The following is a 19510-nucleotide window of genomic DNA, read 5'->3' as shown; positions in this document are numbered from 1 at the left end:
TATATGTATACTAAACGCGGAAGTGGTTCAAACATTGTTCCATCACGGTCTCCGTAGAACAAACCTGCTACTATGTTTTGACACATTTCTCACATTACTCTCACATTGGTCTTCATTTCACTAAATTATAAGGTAAATGCTTTGACTTAATGTTTCACTAGTGATATAGATAGATAATGGGACTCGGGTTCGTAGTGTCGTTTCAGCGGCCAGGTTATTGTCTTTGACAGCGATAGCTAACATCTGGCTGGTTAGCTAGCTAGCTGGCCAGCGACCATCAACAACAACAAACTCGCCGGCTAGTTTGGTAGCTAAGCTAGCTAGCTAGCTAAGTTAACAAGACAGATTTTCATCCATTGTCTCTCCAGCAATATGTAAGGGAGGATGGTGATAAATACTGACATTATTGTCAATCTTCAGTTGCATAGTTGCATTGCTTGGTCGGCCAATTTTCGGCCAGTAAGTTATATTTGTAACAGCTAACGTTAGCAGGGTTAGCTAGCAAAGGCTAGACATTTGCGTTTACTTTTTTGACGTTTTTGTCCTGTTTTGTTTGACTGTAGATCTCGTGTGATGGTTCTGAGTAAGAGATGACTCGCGCCCAAAACAACTGAGAATCTCACAGTTAGCAGGTCAATTTTGGGTAAGTGTTGGTTTTATACTTATGTGACCTTAGCCCAAGTTGATCACTTTGAGAAGTGCTGAGGATTGTTCCGTCTGGTCACAGTTGCTCATCTTCTTATTGTACAGATTTCACAAAGTGTGACCCATGCTTTCTGATGAGCTTGACTCCAAACCTGAGGTAACCTCCTTATTGTTGAGCCAGAACACTCTGTTACTCAATGTAACTTGGGTTATAACTTTAAATAAGTCACAAGTTTCACATTCATTTCTGACGTGTCTCACCTCACTGGTATTATGCTCTCACTCTTTTCCCCATTTGTCCCATCAGCTGCTGGTGCAGTTTGTGCAGAACGCGTCCATCCCCCTGGTTCAGGGTCTGGAGGACTCAGAGTCCAAACACTCCTGCCTGCCTCTGCTGGCCCCGACTGAGAGCTCACTGTGCAGCCCGCTGGAGCTGACAGGTCAGCAGCTACTATTACAGCCTTTTGTCCATTGTAAGGCAAAGTACTAGTGTGGTTAAAGTGACACTTGATTATATTTTCAGCATGTTGTGGACAAGATAGTTGACAGTTGTTGTTGAACCGTATTTATCCAAACTTCAGTCATCTCCATTGACAGGCTGGTATAACAAACAAAAATATACAATATAGCCGCAAGCGACGATTGCGGGGTCCAACCACAATTTGATAAGACAGACAGATAGACAAAACATTACAGAAGGTAGAAAGACACACAAAAACTGACATGCTGTGAAGATCGGACATGCAGTCTAACACCGGCTTTTGTGTTGGCCCGTGACTTCTGTCAAGTTAATCTTTTCATTGCAGGAGTTGTTTACAACGGCCAAACTTTCTATTATTTGTCCTTGACGACTAATGACTTTGGAAAGGACAAGTCTGGAGTTGAACCCACAACCTTCCACAGAAAAAGTGTTTCTTAAATGATTCAAAATGGCGGACAATGCAATATGGTGCACACTGAAAGTGATATATGGGTTGGACTCGGCACATTCCAAAGAATCTAGGAACACAAGAATTTTCAGTCTACGACACACGGTTCAGAAGTTATTGGCCAAAACGTAAAGTTGCTTGTTATAGAGCCACCATCTGGCCAATGTGCATGGGCTGCCTTGCCTGAGTAGCGGTGCGCCATAGGAGCCCACCTGCCAAATATGGTTGCTGTAGGACTTACGGTTCTGAGCTGCAGATTTTTTTTAGCAGAAAGAAAGAAAGAAAGAAGCAGAATAATTCCAGCAAATACAATAGGGTTCCAGCACTACATGCTAGGACCCCTAACAAGGGCGAAACTATGTTCTGATAATTGAAGCATACAGTATATAGTCAATCCAGAGTACTTGAAGTGTAAATGGTATACATTACCTGAAGGCACACAACCTCTGCAGCTGTAACTATGAGTGTGCATAGCACTTAATTATACTGTTTTAAGATAATGGGATTTGAAAGCTGTACTTATTTCAAAACTTATAATGATTGTTCTTTGTCAAAAGTGGTCAACTGTGCACAGACATTAATTTTATTCAGTGTATTATACAGTTTTCGGATGTATTACAGCTGTGTGAATATTTCACCAGTTTCATAAGATCTCTGTTCCCTACAAATTTGGATTGGCATTGGTTCTAGTGTGTCGCTTTCAATCCTACATGATTAAAAGTGAGCTTTGACAGGCTTCACATGACTCTGCTGTGGAAAAGTGATTATTGACTGATTGAAAAGTGAGTATTGACAGTTCCAGCCCTTTTAGATATGTGCATCACTTTTACCTAAGATGGCTTTAGCAGCTTAGGGTTCTGTGGCAAAACCCTGGATAGAAACCCCTAGTGACATTTAATGTCTGGTGTGATTTTTCTCTGTTATCTGCCGTCAATCCGCCAGGGCCAACCCCTGGTCCATGTTAATGCACTTGGAAAGAGAAGTGATATTGCAGATTTGATGGTGCAGATACAACTATTTATAGATATTGAATGTAGTATATATATAGAGTGTATATATGTCTATGTATAGTATATTGTCTGTTATATCCCTCGCACTGTATGTGAGGTCCTGTTGTCCGTGTACCAGGGCTGGGCGATAATTAAATATTATCGTTTATCATTTTTCAGTGGAATCATATTGGCACGATATGGTGATTTTGGGATATTGTGACACACACAATTCTGATTTCTAAATTGATATTAACAAGCACATTTTATTAAAAATCTTGGACAAAATGAGGTATGAAACATTGTAAGGAATATTATTTGAAAATTTCAGTTTTGCTTGATATCACTCCTAGCATTAGCCTACCATTTGGTTCAATGGGATGAGCTTTAATTTGAGTATTTAACATGTATTTTGCATACGTGAGCCATATCGCAATATATATGTCAATATCAAAAAATCCTTATGACTATTGTGATATTGATTTCAACCATATCGCCCAGCCCTACCGTGTACCATACTGTCATAAGTCTCTGCACCAATGCCACAAAGGTTAATAGAGTAAACCAGATTCTGATTATTTTGGGAAATTGATTTGCAGATAATGTGTGTTGTTTGATCCAGGACAAAGCTCCCATTACATGCTGCTAACAGACTCTGATTTGCTCCTCAGATGGCGGCCTCAGCCATGAGCCTGAGAGTTCTCCCTCCCTGTCAGATTTTGGGGGCGCTTCAGAGCGAAGTCCTCTAGTAGTCCAGGCACACTCCCACCCACGGGGCTCCCCCAGCCCCCCGCCCATCCTGCACGACCTACAGCAGTCAGACAGCACCTCCTACGTCCTACTGAACCTTGCAAAAGGTAAAGGGACACCAAAGCACTTATCCTCAACTGTCCACACCCGGGTCTGAAATGAAATGGACACCCATCAGGCGCCAAATTCCAGTAAAATTGTCTTTGATGGATACAACAATAAACGTCACCCACCACACTGGCCTGTTTAACTTTTGAGACAATAACATTTGAATGCCTCCGTTGTATACAGTCTTTGGTCTTTGCCTGTTCTCACACTTTGTCCCCACTGGCCACCACACAATCTCTGTGAAATCAAATCACAGCAAAACAATGGCTTCGTATGAAACAGGCTCCTGATTGGCTGCCTGTTACGCTGGCCCTACATTAAGGGGCGTCTAAACTTGCGATAACTTTTCCTCCTGTTTCTTCCCTGTCTGGATGGTTAACCAGCCTAACGTTAGTGGAAACATAACATTATACCATATGGTGAGTCACGTCATGATGAATCACAAGCTTGATCCATTTTATAAGAGAGTGAGCAAGTATTAAATTAAAATCTAAATCTGCTCTTGTCTCTGTACTCAGTGTTTCGCACAGTAACTGATACAATGCACAAAATCGCATTGAAAAGGGTTAGGGTGACATATTTGTATGAAAAATGTACATTCATTGTTTTGGCTGGTAAAAATGATTCTTGGCAGGCAATTGCTTTTGGTTTAATAGCCCTTGGCAGCAGAGCCAACAAATTAATTTCGGACACTGGCGTACACCCCTGTCTGCTCTCAGTCCGCTCCCAGACTGCTCTCTGTCTGACTCTGTGAATGAACATCGCTGAGGACATAAAGGACTTTCCAGGAGAGAGAATCACTTTCTCTCCATTGTTCTGTTATATTTAAATCCTGAATGGAGATGGATTGTGTTTTTTTGTGCGTGTGTGTGTGCTTTTTCTGTGTCTGTTCAGCGACATCTTAAACCCAGAATGCTCAGAGAGACTGTAGGACAATAACGAATCCAGGAGTTTAACCTAGAGGGGCTGAGGCATTGGCGAGCTTGCACAATATTGCAGTGTCTTTGCATTCTGACAGTGATTCTGCTTCTGCCTTTCTCTCCGCTGCTCATCCCAGGCATCACAGCCTCCTCAGAGTCCCTGATCTTCGCTGCAGATGGAGCCGGGGAGGAGGATGACGAGGGGGTCTCATCGGGGGACTATGGGATAGATGGCAGCGCTCCATGGTATCTGCGGGTACAGGAGCTGGCGCACGACAGCCTGATCGCCGCCACGCGGGCGCAGCTTGCCAGGGATGCCAAGGCCAGCCAGGACGCCAGGGCTGCAAGTGTCAATAACAGTAATGTCACTTTGACTTAATCAGTACAAGCAGAAAGTCAATGATCTTTTTAAGAGGTGATTTACAATGAATTGCAAAATTCTTTGGACAGTGCAGTGACATTTTTATTTGTTGTTTTTCACCCGTGACATTTCTGTTTCACATAAACAAATAAATCTGAGGCAAAAGAATTGTCAGTCAGCTATTGACTCTGACAAGGAAGGCATTTGCATACATGCCAAAGCATGTTGCAGAGAGAGAGAGACCGCATTTGTGGTGGACATTCTCTCTGATCTCAAGCGTACATAACTAATCATAACAATGACTCAAAATTTGCATGTATATTGCGATCTATCAGCACCTCAGGATTCTGGATATCTTTGTTTGACACGATCTCCCAAGACCAAAATGCAGTGTCTTGCATAAGCATCAGGCAGAAGATATTCTGTGCCTTATAGTACTTAAGTGCATTGTGGAATATAATGTCGAAACCCCGAGCTAGTGTAACAGTCAGAAATTGTCTTACAATACTTTGTACCTTGGTGCATTGTGGATTAAGATGACTGCAGCACAATATAACAGGTTTCAGTGTGGAATAAAAAGTTCATTATGTATCTAAACTAGTGTAATGACCAGAAAATGATTGCCCTCCCACTACCTTTCATTAGATTATACAGATTCCCTTCAGCAGTAATAGATGCATTGCTACTGGCATGCCATAAGCAAAATTGGAACTGATAAATGCATTCATAGCAGGGAGTCCTTGGCAGGTTAAAAGAGAGTGATTGCATTCAGCACTGGGTTGTTTTCTCTATGTTCTAGTACTTCAGCAGGTCTCAGTCCCTGATGATTAGCTTTTATACAGCCAGGCTCCAGAGACTTGCCACCTGGCACTGCTGGATTATTTTCTTCACTCTCTTGCTCACTTTCCTCTTCCGGTTGCCTAGGTGACCACACACACAGTTTCACATCAGACGGGGAAAAGCGAGAGTTGGCGTCTCGCACCGGCCACACACTCTCCAAGCAGATCCTCCGCTGTTCGTTTGAGGGTTGCTGCAGGACCTTTACCTGGCCCGCTCATCTCAAATACCATCTCAAAACACACAGGTGAGAGCGTTTGCACACAGTGGTGGAACTCAGTGGTTTTGGGCAGCAGCACCAGTCACTTGGCTGCTATCTACAAACCATCTCCACTGGACCCTGCTCGAATTCTGGACACATTCTACTATGTGGATAATTATTGGACTTGACCAGGCTGAAAAATAACACCAAGCTTACAGGCTAGTAGAGTTTCCATCCCTTTATGCAGATCAGAACACACTGCAGCTGCAATTATCACATGTTCAGACACAGATACATATCTGACTGAAAATTCAAAGTCAATATTACCTGTAAACACAAAAGGTGACACACACACATGAAATAATTATGTCCTCAAGGAAATCACATGATTACCATATCCATTTTGTTCCATTTCATGTGCATGAAAATAGGTCTGGGAATTTATCCTGATGGAATGGTGTTAGATAGCCCCAACCTAAACAATGCAAGCAAAGAGATTAATTGTAAAAAAAAAAAAAAAAAAACAGTAAAAGGAGAATAAAAAGAGCAGAGAAAAATTTGTTCCTTGATTATTATAATGTAATAAATGTAAAAACAGTGGGGCAGCAGTGTGGCATAGCGACTGAAGTACCTGGATTGTGCTGAAGTGTCCTTGTGTATCACTACCAGCGATTCACTGCTCTGTTCTGACCCTGCAGGAGGGCATGCAAAAAGATCAATTATGTATCTTGTTGAAGAATTAATATTAGGTGTACCGTTAATAATGCAAATATCAGCTATCAACATGTGTCAGACAGATATAGATTAGATCAAAAGCCTGCAGGATGTTTGACAGCTAAGTTGAGGATGTGCTGGCAGTTAAGACTGTTCAGCTGTGGAGTTTCCCACTGGATATTTGTGGTGGCAGCAGACCAGGCAGGTAAGAGAAACACAGTGTGTACATGTATCGCAAAAAGCTCTATAAATATCAGTTTGGGAAATGTATTTGTGGCTGGCCTGCCTGACATTGCGGTGGGCTGTTGTAAATAAACCTAGTATGCACAGGAGACGCTGAGAGTTGTGTTTATCTTCCAGGAACGACCGTACGTTCAGGTGCGGCGCCGAAGGTTGTGGGAAGAGTTTCTATGTGCTGCAGAGACTGCAGGTTCACATGAGGACCCATAATGGCGAGAAGCCCTTCACCTGCAAGGAGAAGAACTGTGGCAAGAAGTTCACCACTGCCGGAAACTTAAAGAACCACAGACGCACACACACAGGTGGGGAGCAGGAGCAGGAAACGTTCGCGCATAAAGGCCCAAACACGCTGGAAGCAGTAACTGACTCAGTCCATTTGACTCCTCATTTGATGCTTCCTTGGCGCACTCAAGGCCGGGGATTCGAAGCGTCAGCAACACTGGTGCCGCCAGTACACTACTGCAATGAGTAGCAGTACTGTGTCATATTTTATTTAGGGTGACATAAAGATTTTTCATGGCCTGTTTCACAGTCTGCTTCTTATATCTAGAGACCAGTTAGTAGAGCAGCTACACTATATATAGTGTTCATATTTTGTCCATACGTCTGGGAGAACTGCTTGCCACATTACCCACTTTGTACACAGTAATTGTATTACATTTGTTCAGTCCTTTTGCCTCAGAGTAGGTCAGTTGTCACCACAGGTCAAATAACCTCATAACAAAAATCTCCAAAATGCTCCGAAATCTAACCAAGTTTGCATCAGATGCATTAGCCTGGTTTGGCGCATCACTTGATGCTTTTAGAGTGCACTGGGCCATTGAAAACAATTTGAAAACATGCAGATCTGGGGCTTCCAGTGCATTTCTGCAACAAGAGGCTTTACTATGTGAACCCTTTGTGTTGTGGAGGGAAATAGAATTGTGTGCGTGTGTATTCACCTGTGTGTGTGTGTGTGTGTGTGGTGGGCGGCTGCTTCTAGGAGAGAAGCCTTTTCTGTGTGAAGCAGATGGTTGTGGGCGATCCTTTGCAGAATACTCCAGTCTACGAAAACACATGCTTGTTCATTCTGGTGAGTGGGACACACTTCAAGCTGGACAGCTGAGGAGTTTCTGTAATTAGTGTGCTACAGCTATAGTATTTTAAGTGTCTCATATCTGTTCACAAGAGATCACAGGAAAGTGTGTCCTTTTGTTTATGTGTGTGTGTGTGTGTGTGTGTGTGTGTGTGTGTGTGTGTGTGTGTGTGTGTGTGTGTGTGTGTGTGTGTGTGTGTGTGTGTGTGTGTGCTGTTTCCCAGGTGAGAAGCCTCATCTATGTGGGATCTGTGGGAAGACCTTCTCCCAGTCCGGCAGCAGAAACGTCCACATGAGGAAGAGACATGGAGAGGAGGGACTCACTAGTGAAAGCAGAGAAACAGGTCTTTCTCTCTAACTCACATTATCTCTCCCACACACTCCCACACACACACACACTGCGGTAGGTAGAAATGGTAATCCTTGGATTATGTAGCTGTAAGCAGTCCGTACATTTTAAAATGTGCATACAGATATTGTTCCATGGTTAAAGTTACATTTCGGAGTACGTCTTGAATTCTTCATGACCTTTTGTGGTTAAATAATTTATTATTCAACTTATTTATTCATCGTGACCAATAGATGAATTTGCGCAGAGTGTACATAAGATACATACATTTTTGAAAAAGCAGAGCAACTATAACTACACTACAGCACAGATAGACTTGTTAAGATTATTTTGATGGAGTCAAATAGGACTGAAAAATATGCAAGTTAAATAAGAACAATAACTCAAATTCACCTCATTAAGCTTCCCTGACCTGACTCAAATTTCCTTCTTGCCTTCACCTTACAAAATTACTGAGATACGTTTTTGGAGACTGAGGTAAATCTCCTTTTGTAGCTGTGGGAGATAAGTTTGGTTTGGGGACCTGGATTCACCCCTGCCACTATTCTGTGCATCAGTTTCAGTGCCTCTTATGGGCTGAAAATATCTCTCATTGAGATACTTATGGACTAATTGTACAATATTGACCTAAATTCATTTTGGGTGAAACAATAAACCCAGACGGTGAATTTTCATTCTTCTCACATCTCTGTAGCAGTGGGGAAGCACCGCAGCTGAATCACCACCGAGGAAACAATGCCAAACTTCTAATTATAAAAAACAGATTTATTTGGGCCAGCCTCCCCGAAGAGCCTGGTCTTTTGTAGAAGCAGAGCAAATGAAAATAACACAGAACAACCCCCTCTGTTCTCAAGTTGCATTCATAGACAATAGATTTATTGGATCAGTTATTAAATCCTGCGTGTTGGAGTTTATACAGTCCCAATCAGACCAAGAACCATTTTATCATAGCGGGCTAAAGGTATTTTAAAGTTAGAATTTATGAGCAACTGATCACTTTCAAGTTGAAATAATAAGATGATTCATTATCACAAACAAGTAATCTGAATGGCTCAGTTTAGCATAATCCGGATGCCTTTTAAAGTCATGGATTAAGCGGCTGTGTGTCTTCCACTTCATGTTTCTTTTGTGTCGAATAGTTTTAAGCCAAACTGCCAGTGTGACCTTTTGGAGAGCACTTAAGAGTCTCAAGAAAAGCTGTAATGGGTCCAAGTGTTGTACAGAAACTTCATTCAAGTGTTGTGTGTGTGTGTGTATGTGTGTGTGTGATTGATTGATTGACAGGAGAGGCTCTGACCCATAGCAGTCTGCTGGAGGCAGACGGGGAGACTGGGGACAGTCTGGTCACCATGACAACAACAGTAGAACCCATGAATCTTCATCACGCTATGCTGAGAGCTCCAGGTAGGAGTGTGAAGACACATACGACATCAAGCACAATAATAATATAGTAACATATGCAGGGATGGATATTTCCAGTGTGCGAAATCAGTATCTGAACTATCGGCTGGTAGTTTTCTCAACCCAGACTCAAAACTGTCCCCATTTGTCAGAACGTCAACGAGCCTGTATATTGGATAAAGTTCCTATGCTTGTCCTTCAATTTCGCTAAAACGGCCTGTCAGCTTTCTTCATTAAAACCAAGGAGCATAGCCAGGTGCAAGCTTGCAGAAACTCAAGGACAAATCTGTGAACTTTTTTCCCCCCTGCAAGGTGACGAGTGTCTGGTGAAATGAATTTGAAAATGTCAAGGAGCCCATTTAGGTTCTACCTCTGGACAGATAAAGCAGGACAGGCCTTCTCACTGCTAGACGTCTTTCATGTTACCGTGTAGTTTCTCCTGTTTGAACTTGCCTTGGTGTTTTTGGTTCCTTCAAGGCTCTGCGGACTCGGTGGTGGTTCTCTCTCAGCCACACGAACTGGTGACCATGACGACCGAGGGCCATGCGTACGGAGAAGACGTGGTGGCTCTGCTGTAGTCCGTTATCATGAAACTGTCATACACTGCCCATTTCAACAGCACTATGCTAGTCAGTCAAAGGCGAAGCGGACTAATTAAAGATATCTTTTTGTAAATAGATTAATCATTGACGTTCACCCATGTAGATATTTGTAATTAGCAGCCAATAATGGTTTTATTTTGAGAAGTGTGAAATGCAAAAGTTTGTACAAACAACCTTTTCCTCAAGTTTTTGAAAACAAGTACTCCCAAAGAAATACTGAGACGGGTGTAAAAAAAAATTACGTTTTATGAAAATATAAAGACAATGACCACGCATTGTTACCTGCAATATCATGCAACACAAGTTAAAGGTTGAAATGCAGTGATTTTCCTAATGCAAAACGAGTGCCATTTATTTTTACCCAGAAGTTCAATGGCTGATATAACTGACTGACTGTTAAATTTAAATGTACCAGACATGTATTCCCCTCTCCGCTCATTACTAATAACAAAAAAATTGGCAGTAAGAACTGCTAAGGCACTGTACATCACATTGCTGCATGAAAACACTGGACTTGCACAGCTAGCCTCTCTAGTTATAGCATTACACACAAAAAAATATTAATTTCGAACAAAATTGTGTATCCAGTAACATCCAGTGCTACATTAACAGAATGTGATATTGCTAACAGCTTTCCGTCAAATTTCAGCCCTCAGTGCTTCAGCTGGTCTCGGAGTAAGGCAACAAGTTGCTCATTTACAGCTCAATATATTAACACTTGAGAATAATTGCTTTTAAAAAGAAATGAAGAATCACTCATGAGGCTAGCTACACCCTTAGGAAACAAACAGCAAATGTCTGGGACCGTTAGATAAGGCAGTGAACATTACTCGGTACGTTTGTTATTGAGCACCACCTGAATCAGCAGTATTCGCTCCTCCTCCCGTTGCTCTCTTCTCCTCAGTGGATCTTCAGGTTGCGGAAGTGGTCGAACGTGGCGCCCAAAGCCCAGCTTGCCTCCACGTTGTTCACTTTCTTGGTCAACTAGGAGGGGAAATAGGAGGGGAAAAAAAACCCCAACACCAAATCACTCAAATGCCTTTTTGTATTTATTGAAATAAAAAAGTAACAACAGAATGTCACGTGTAGAATTTATGTTTTTGTCTACTGCATCTGTGTTATATTGTGGTCTGGGGCATCATTTATAGAAAGGTTTTTTTTTTTTTTTAACAAACCTCATGCTTGACACAGCTCTATTCCAGGGTCAGACTTAGCATACTGTTTTGCTGATTATTGGGTCAGTATATTTTTCTCTCAGCCATGACTGCTATGTCAAGCCCTCCCTCTCATCTAGGGATTATTAAAACAGTAATTACAAATGCTAAATGGAGGGCATTCATATCTTAATTAATCTTGTTCATGTGTCTTCGAATGGGAGTTAGAGTATGATTTATATACGACTGGTAAGACTGCATAACTTAAAACGTGCGCACTTGATTCTATAATGCCCAACCACGCTTTGAAACACAATCTTGCTGTTGAGTTGTTGTATGACACTGCCTTACCTGCAGCACAGTGTTCTCCTTGAAGCCAAAGCCATCCTTAAGCAGACAGGTGATGTAGGTCATGTCCATACATAGAAAAGGACTAATGGGACGGTACTTGGTCATCTTGTTGCACACTGAGCAGACAAAAGGGGAATCATGTCTCTGTTAGGTTGGATAATCAGTCATCTGTATGCTGCTGTGAGGTGTGAGGGCAGGGTTTCAGATGAAGGAGGAGAGGACAGAAGTCCGGACCATTGAGATGCACACCGTGTCTCAAGTACAGCGAGCTGCAGATCTGTCACAGTAATGATGCATCGCCAAGCGTTTCAGGACTCTGTGCCCGACTCACCCTCTTTAGCTCTCTTCTTGAAGTCTCTGACCTCCAGCATCCCTCCTCGGGCCCCATCTGCAACACGGGGTGATCGGGGTCATTTGCCTCTCATCTAAAATGCTATACCATTCATTACAATGAGAGCAGGACTACACGCACATTTCCATAATACTAATAATAGAGCTTGTGCCCTTTCAGCTCAGACTGGCAGTGGATAGTGATTTCTCTAATAACTACACACCTATGGCTCGTCAAATCCACAGACAGGTGCTGATGACTCATATTTCACGGACTCTGTCTAGAATTGGATTGGGGAATAATGTCCTGCTGGGTCTGTGTAATTATGTAAGGTGTGTACTGTGTGTGTGTGTGTGTGTGTACTAACCGATAAGGCCTGCATCCACAGCTCTGTCGAAGTAATAGGAGAATGCATAGAAAACACTGCTGTCTTTGAGCTCGTACGGCTGATGGATAATCCCCCTCACAACCTTAAGTACCTCCTGATAACAAAGCTTGTATCCTGCATAACCTGGAGCAGAAACAGAGACCGTGATGTAAATTACGCACCTTATGTTGGGAACACATTAGGAAATGCTGCGCAAGTCCATTTTGCTGGGTTTAGTCAACAATATTGCCCATGTTGAGATGCTTATATAACATTTGCAATTTTATGTATTTTGTTCAAACATGCACCGGGTGCCATATATTGTTGACAGCGTTTTTACTCTGCGGCTGTTTGTACCCGGTTGATATAAATCTTGCTTGCAAGGGAACAAAATCTCACCATCTGGGATCCCACTGACTTGATAGGTGAGCCCTCCAAAGCTCCATTCATCCCTGAACTTCTTCGGCAGACAGGCGCTTCTGAAAACCTGCCAATCCAATCCTGTGAGAGTACAGACAAGAGTTTTATCTGCTGATTGGCTCAGTGGCCACACACCTGGTCACCCTGGTTTTAGACACTGACTCAAGAACTGAGGTAGTTACTAATAAGACAATTTTCTCAAAAGCCCTTTGGTGATTCATTGCACTTCACATCCTTTCTCAGTGTCTCATTGGAATTGTTGATTAGAAATTAAGATTTCAAGTGCATCCCACAAAAACGTCTTTCTTTCATCACCTCCTTCTCTCACTACTTGGAGAAAACAGCGAAGGACAAAACATTCGGGGAATCAAGGGGATACTTGGAGAACTGGCTCACTGTTGTGTCTCGGGATCCTTTTGAGACACACTTACAATGAACACTGGGACTCAGCAGAGCTACAGCTAATGGCAACGGAGTACCTTTCATTCATGTACCTTCTGCACCCAAAGCTCCCAGTGTGGCCAGTCGCGCCGCCATCAGTCCGTTCCCCAGGTAACTGGAGAGAGTCACAGTGTTGTTATGCAAAACCAACCAGGAAAGAAAGAGACTGTCATGTAGCATGTAAGTTACTCTGAAAGTAGGCCAAATAAAAGCCCTCTGCATGTTATCCACATCCTAGTGACTATACAAACAGATTAAGTTTTCATGATGAAAAACCTTTCAGAGGAGAGTTTTGAGTTGTTTCACTGAAAATAACTACAACAACTAGGTCAGTTCACTGCACACAGAGGTTTCATTCAGAGTCCATGTGTAATGCAACTGGTCTATTCTGGAGACCAATTAAAATATTGTGAATAGAAGAGTTACACTCAGTATTTGGGTAATACGGAAGTTATCTTGAATAAGGATTAAGTCAGGCATTAATTATATGCAATCAAATATAATTCAAATCCTTTTTTAGCATGGCTGTCTCTTGCAATTACGCTAATATCTTGCTAAAAGGACAACTAACCATTGCATGGGCAGCCTGGGATTAGTATGTCACTTGAAAGCAGGATATTATAGAAAATCATCTATATTTGCATGAATTAATAAATCCGTTACCTGTGAGTGTACAATTCATATGTTGAATTGAACATGTCAAATCTGGCAGTGTAATCAGCAGTGGGAGCACTTTCAATGGTTTTCTACAGAGGGATATGAAGTATGCAAATTACACATCACAAAGGGGTTAAATTTAATTTGCAGAGAATTGTCTAAACATGCAAATGACTAACCCTCAATTTTGGCAGGAAAGTGATCTGCGTAGATCCTCCACCCAAATCCAAGATTCCCACAGTCTTCTTGTTTTGCACATTCAGGTGACCTAAAAACATTTCACACGACACCTACTTTAATCCAGCAGTTGACTCCACGGCGGAGGAGAGATAATCAGTTACACCTTAGATGCTATCTTCAAAAGGCCTATGTTGGCACGGGACGTGTAACCATAAAGTACAAAATCTCAATGTTGAGGTTGATAAAGATCACACACATCCCCTTCTAAGGAAAGGAATTGTGTGTAGAGTGAGTGTGTAGGTGTACACACTCACTCAGCTTCTGTCTACCAGTGAACAACGGTCTATAATAAGACACCGTGACAATTTCAGCTGACACCGACTTATGCTTAGATATATCTGAGCTCATAAGACACAAGTGCATAAATAGTCCAGGCTTCATTCAATAATAGAAAAAAAACGAAAACGCTGTAGACCATGTAGACACGAGTTTTCAGACCTCACCTGTCAGAAAGTTCACAGATACCCAGGCCAGGATTCCTACATAATAGAAATTAGCAAACAAGCAAACCAAGAAAGAGAAAACAGTCATTTCAGGGGGAACTTACAAGCTCAATTTTAGAAATGATAACCACATATTCTCATAAAAATTACAATGGTTACAGCATACAAACACTGACAAGTGCAAACACTTGAGCAAGAGCTATAATTCAAAAAACAAGTCTGAAATGCTGACAAATCAATTACACTGCAGCATAACATGTGGCCTAACACCATAACATTTTTTCACCACGTAATTACAGCCTTTTAAGGTCACAACAACTTTGTGGCCAAAAGCAATTCCATTTTCTAAAGTGTCATCATAAAAGATAGCAATAATCTACTGCAATTTAGTTAAATGTCTTCCGTAAACAAAGACTTCATAATGAAAATGCATAGCACGCTAAAACTGGGGGAGAGGGATGACTGATGCCACCTACGAAGTACTGCAGAAACAACTTGAGTGACAGTGATAGCTGACGAATGACTTTGAGTGGTGCTTGTCAGGGCCAAGGGTGGGCAGACGTTACCTTCATTTGTACCGTTCATTATGCTGACGCTGTTGTCTGGGACCAAAAAAGGAGATTCGTCAAACACGTCTTGAACCTGAAGGAGAAGAAGGGAGGGGAGGGGAGGGGAGGCGAGCGATAGAAAGAGGGAGACAGAGAAAGAGAGAGCACAAAAGAGCAAGAGAAAGAAAGCAGCAGAGCAAGAGGGAGAGAGCACAAGGGAGCCAGGGAGAGAGAGGAATGGCCTTAATGTTATCTGCTGTAATGGTAGCTCATCCAGAGGTGCCCTCCACTAGAAGGGATTAATTAATTCCCCCAGGGGGATTAATAAAGTATCATTTATCTCCCAAGGTGCCCCCGGGCCATCCATTACTACCTTATCCCCTGCACAAGAGCCTTCCACCCTAAGCTCACTCCACCACTCTGATAACAATGCTTTTCCTCCTCTGCCTCTGTAGTACCTGTCATGCCACTGAAACCTCCTTTCACTTTCTGCCTGCTCCCTCACAGGCTAAGAAGTTGCTTTACCCTTCCTCCCTTAGCAGTGTCAGACAGTGCAGTGTCCAACATCTTCCCCCATTACACACACCTGCACTGTACCTTATCTCAGCCCTCCTCGCCGTCTAAACAGTGCTCACAATGTTCAGTCTTTGTATCTCATGTCTAAGTGTCCATGCAGCCCTTTACCTTGTCAAGTAGAGCCTCTGCTTTCTCTCGGGGCAGCAGCCGGAGTCCAGCTGTGGCCCTGAGGACCACCGGGGTCCTCTTCCACTCCAGACGAGGGACGGTCTTCTTGGCCACCTTCAACAACATCCTCACTGTGTGCCCACCCTTTAGAGACAGACACACAATGCTAAACACAAAGCAGCACTGCACTGCACAGCAGAGCAGTCTTTTCACTAAAAGATAAAACGGTGGCGGGTTGGAGCTGAGAAAACACTTGAGGTGTCATGTGTCGGATGTGGCTGCTTCAGTCTTCACTTGTTTGTCATTTAGCTTTTCTCACTTCCTACTTTCCTTCATTACCAAAGTGATTCCCTGCAAAGGCAAGTTTTTGGCAGCGTTTCTGTATATGATATAGAGACAGCGGACCTTTTCCTTTGGTTCAATACAATTGATTAAATTTGACAATGTACTCACCATTTCGGGTGAGTCAGCATATGCTGACAAGCCAGGCTTTATGGAATGGAACATCTCATTGTCCAAAACAGGCAGCTCCACTAAAAGATACAAGATCCCCCCATATCAAATATGCAGCAGCTATTAAAAGCATTAAGAGGTCTAAATCTGCTTAGCATACATATGCAGAATATATCTCCTTATTCAAGACAATGCATGTTGAATATTATTACTTGAAAAATAAATAAATTAAAGTACAGTCTATGCAGTTTGCAGTTTTACATTTGCAGAAATAGTAATTAAATAATTAAAGAGTACTAATTTGCAGTTTCACAGAACTGAGAGACTGTGAGAGAAGAGAAAGGAGGGTGACGAAAGAGAGATTCAATGCCATCGCATCTACCTGTCTGCTAATCAGCATTGCAAAACTGCTCATTTGCATTGTAAATAAACTGACTTCATTAAATGTTTCACAAGCCATGTTTGTACAGCACATGACAAAAATCTTCATCATCATTTAAAGCATTTCTCATACTATCATGCAATCAACAAAGTAGGACAGAGTAATCACTACACTACCTGAGTCAGTCTGGATGAAGGTGTAGATGTGGATGCGTGTCCCTGTGCTCCCTGCATCAAACATCACCCCATAGAAGATGCGGCTGAAGTTGGCTGGGCGGCTCAGACTGGGGAGGATGCTCCCGATGCTGTTGGTCAGGTCCAGGAGAGAGGTCCTGGCCTGGGCACGGCTCAGCCCCGCTACAGCCAGCAGGACCAGCAGCAGCAGCGCGGGCACGACGGGCCTCATCTTCACTCTGGAGGATCAGCAGAAAACAACAGGTCTGAACGAACGAACTGAACGAAGCAGCTCAGGGTAAACAAGAGGACCGGGTGTCGCTGCCTATTCTTGAGAGATGTTAAGTCGCGGGGTGACAGGCAACAGAGGAGTAAGGAGCAATCAGATGAAGTTATTTACTCTGGCCTTTGACCACACCCTTTTAGTCATTCTACCCAACCGCAGGGAAACATCCCGAGATCAGTGCAACCTCTCTACCTGCTGAGTCAACTCCTGCAGAATGGAGACGATCTAAAAAAAACAAAAACATAATTTCACAGGGTTGGACTTGGATATAGATCAGCTTCAAGAGTGTTGGTAGGGGGCCTTATAACATTTTTCCTTTTTAAAAAAATGACAAGAATTCAAATATCCTTTTCCTTTGATCTTAAGAAGTTCAACCAATATCCATTAACCTGACCAACTGTCTAGAAAACTGAGATCCAACACAATAAACAATGATGTCTTAAAGCCCCAGTCAGGCATTGCCGTATGACAAACCCCTGTTGAAACACTGTCACCCTGCTACTGACTTTATTTACATAGAAATCCACTGGATTATAATCCAATGACTAGCAATTTACAATGAATGAGCATGTAGGGGTTAATTGTCTTCCTCAGTTACAGGACTCTCTAACCACTAGGCCACCCTGTCACCTTCCCTTTATTCTTCATTGATGATTACTGAAATGCTTCAGAAGCTAAGTGGAAGCTATATGAAGTATCGATCTGTGACATGCTTGTCTTGTGATATGTGATCCTTGTCTCTGTATTATGGTGGTACATCCTATGCCGTGTTATGTTGTTATGTGTTTTATGTAATGAACACTTGCTGTGGAAAAAGATTTCCCTCCATGGAGAACATCTATCTATCTAGCCTATCTATCTAGAGTTAAAAGAATAGGTTTATTCCTCAGTTTTTATTTGCATCTTGCAAAGGGAGTGTTCTCCTCTGTGTCTGTGTGATCTTTAAAACGTTAATTCTCCTAAAAAAAATGATGGGCTTTATCAATCTGAGCCTTATTGTATGACTGAGATCATTGTCATGTCTGGTCTGGATGTACGCTCATTCAAAATGGTTTTCTGTTGAAAAAAGATAGAAACACAAAATGACAAAATGCACCAGCATCTATTACTGAGAGCTGTCATTTCAGTCTATGTGTATTCACTGGAGGACACTGCCAAATCCGGGGGTGTTTTGGTGCTCACAAGAACTTGCCTTTCACAATCCTGCACTCAAATGGAAGCTGGAAAAAGGATTCTTACAATCCTCTCTGCATTTGAATTAGCAATGATTTCTATAATGGTTTCATAAATGAGTGCTATTGTCTGAGTGTTTGATAGGACTGACAGTATGGCATGAGTTTTAAATTTTTTGAAGTTGTAAAAGGTTAATTTACATTTGTAATGCTTGTAAACAATGGAATAAAACAGACCGCTGCTTTGATATTGAAATATTAAGGTTCTGTACTTTACAAGGAGAATCCAGGGGCTGCTTCATTGACGATGAATTAAAAACTGACTATGGGTTTTATATCTAAATACACTTAATTTCATTGTGGCATTAACAGATATGAACCAGAAAATGTTGGAATAAAATCTACAGTCACAGAGTCCATAAAGTTAATAATCCATTGTCAGCGCTGTCAATGATGCAGTTTCACTGTCAGTGAAACCGCTCCAGGATTTGTCTCACCAAGGTCTCTAGCTTTGAGAGAGACTCATAAATCTAGTCTAGGAGATTTTCCTTTACAGAGTATTTCTGTATTCTTCCACTGGCAGGATATTTGATATTCACTTACAGCACTATTTCTAGAAAGCTCATGTGATACTGAGTATGATCTAAGGCGACAATGTCTGTGACAGCTAGCTAGACTTGTTTGGGCTTGTAGCTGAAGTCAAGTCCATAGCTAACTTTATCAAATTGAATGATAGCAAATTAAACACCAGAGTATTTAACACTCACAGGTTAACTGTTAGCTAACGATAGCTAACGTTAACTGGTTTACTAACGTTACTGTAATCTGTCACTTCACTGTTATGCAATAGGTACAGTAAGCCTGTTACCTTCCTTGACTATCACGCTACATACCAGATACACTTAATTTGCAGTGTTATATTAGGATTCATGACCAACTAACGCTAAATGAACGTTAGCTTAGCTTCTCAGCACATGCAGTCAACTGATATTAGCAAGCTAAGTAGCGAAGTTAGCTGAGCGAAGTTAGTTGGCTGCCGGTTACAACGTGCTCCTCAAAGAAACTTGAATTTTGAACAAAACTAAAAAGACCTGTGCCTATAAAATACAGCACAAAACTCTATTGAAGAGTTATCTGAACGCTAAACATAGTTCATGCTCACCATGGTGTCCGACTAGCTACTCTTCTCACAGCTGTTACCGTGACGTCACCCCTGTTATGATAAACACCAGCTGAAGTTGTTTTCAGCAGCCTCGGTCTCAGAGGTTCATGTCAAAATGACAAAC

At 42.1% G+C, this 19510-nt stretch overlaps 2 protein-coding genes across 4 annotated transcripts; one reads left to right on the top strand and one right to left on the bottom strand.

The window, feature by feature from the left end:
* The first annotated feature begins 42 nt into the window (after nucleotides 1-42).
* On the top strand, nucleotides 43-10131 carry znf410 (zinc finger protein 410). The gene is made up of 12 exons (XM_071540949.1): nucleotides 43-132; nucleotides 564-643; nucleotides 751-802; nucleotides 953-1085; nucleotides 3235-3420; nucleotides 4479-4700; nucleotides 5627-5786; nucleotides 6816-6997; nucleotides 7678-7767; nucleotides 7995-8114; nucleotides 9404-9523; nucleotides 9998-10131. The coding sequence occupies exons 3-12, from the start codon at nucleotides 770-772 to the stop codon at nucleotides 10096-10098; spliced, it is 1347 nt and encodes a 448-aa protein (XP_071397050.1). The 5' UTR covers nucleotides 43-132; nucleotides 564-643; nucleotides 751-769; the 3' UTR covers nucleotides 10099-10131.
* Nucleotides 10132-10973: 842 nt separating this feature from the next.
* On the bottom strand, nucleotides 10974-19411 carry LOC139662299 (ectonucleoside triphosphate diphosphohydrolase 5-like). Of its 3 annotated transcripts, XM_071540951.1 has the most exons (14): nucleotides 19387-19411; nucleotides 16770-17005; nucleotides 16212-16291; nucleotides 15759-15902; nucleotides 15093-15168; nucleotides 14527-14562; nucleotides 14023-14111; nucleotides 13850-13932; nucleotides 13240-13301; nucleotides 12725-12826; nucleotides 12326-12469; nucleotides 11959-12015; nucleotides 11628-11743; nucleotides 10974-11106 (listed from the first exon to the last, which is right to left on the bottom strand). In XM_071540951.1, the coding sequence occupies exons 2-14, from the start codon at nucleotides 16996-16998 to the stop codon at nucleotides 11023-11025; spliced, it is 1302 nt and encodes a 433-aa protein (XP_071397052.1). In that variant the 5' UTR covers nucleotides 16999-17005; nucleotides 19387-19411; the 3' UTR covers nucleotides 10974-11022. The 3 variants fall into 3 exon arrangements, with proteins under 3 accessions (XP_071397052.1, XP_071397053.1, XP_071397051.1); XM_071540952.1 differs by lacking the exon at nucleotides 19387-19411 and having other exon boundaries at nucleotides 16212-16286; nucleotides 16765-17100; XM_071540950.1 differs by lacking the exon at nucleotides 19387-19411 and having other exon boundaries at nucleotides 16770-17100.
* Nucleotides 19412-19510: the final 99 nt, after the last annotated feature.

This window comes from Centroberyx affinis, unplaced genomic scaffold (genome assembly GCF_046629955.1).
Source record: "Centroberyx affinis isolate AG114_WGS23_722 - 3 ecotype Tasmania unplaced genomic scaffold, CSIRO-AGI_Caff_v1 ptg003754l_1, whole genome shotgun sequence".
Classification (NCBI taxonomy): domain Eukaryota; kingdom Metazoa; phylum Chordata; class Actinopteri; order Beryciformes; family Berycidae; genus Centroberyx; species Centroberyx affinis.
This window is presented reverse-complemented; position numbering and strand designations above follow the sequence as displayed.

Coding starts and splice junctions, on each gene's coding strand:
- znf410 (XM_071540949.1), top strand. CDS start 770: ATGCTTTCTGATGAGCTTGACTCCAAACCTGAG. Junction 4,701..5,626: donor GGCTGCAAGTGTCAATAACA/GTAATGTCACTT, acceptor CCGGTTGCCTAG/GTGACCACACACACAGTTTC. Junction 6,998..7,677: donor CCACAGACGCACACACACAG/GTGGGGAGCAGG, acceptor GGCTGCTTCTAG/GAGAGAAGCCTTTTCTGTGT.
- LOC139662299 (XM_071540951.1), bottom strand. CDS start 16,998: ATGAGGCCCGTCGTGCCCGCGCTGCTGCTGCTGGTCCTGCTGGCTGTA. Junction 15,169..15,758: donor CAGAGGCTCTACTTGACAAG/GTAAAGGGCTGC, acceptor CTTCTCCTTCAG/GTTCAAGACGTGTTTGACGA. Junction 12,016..12,325: donor TGTGGATGCAGGCCTTATCG/GTTAGTACACAC, acceptor CCCGTGTTGCAG/ATGGGGCCCGAGGAGGGATG.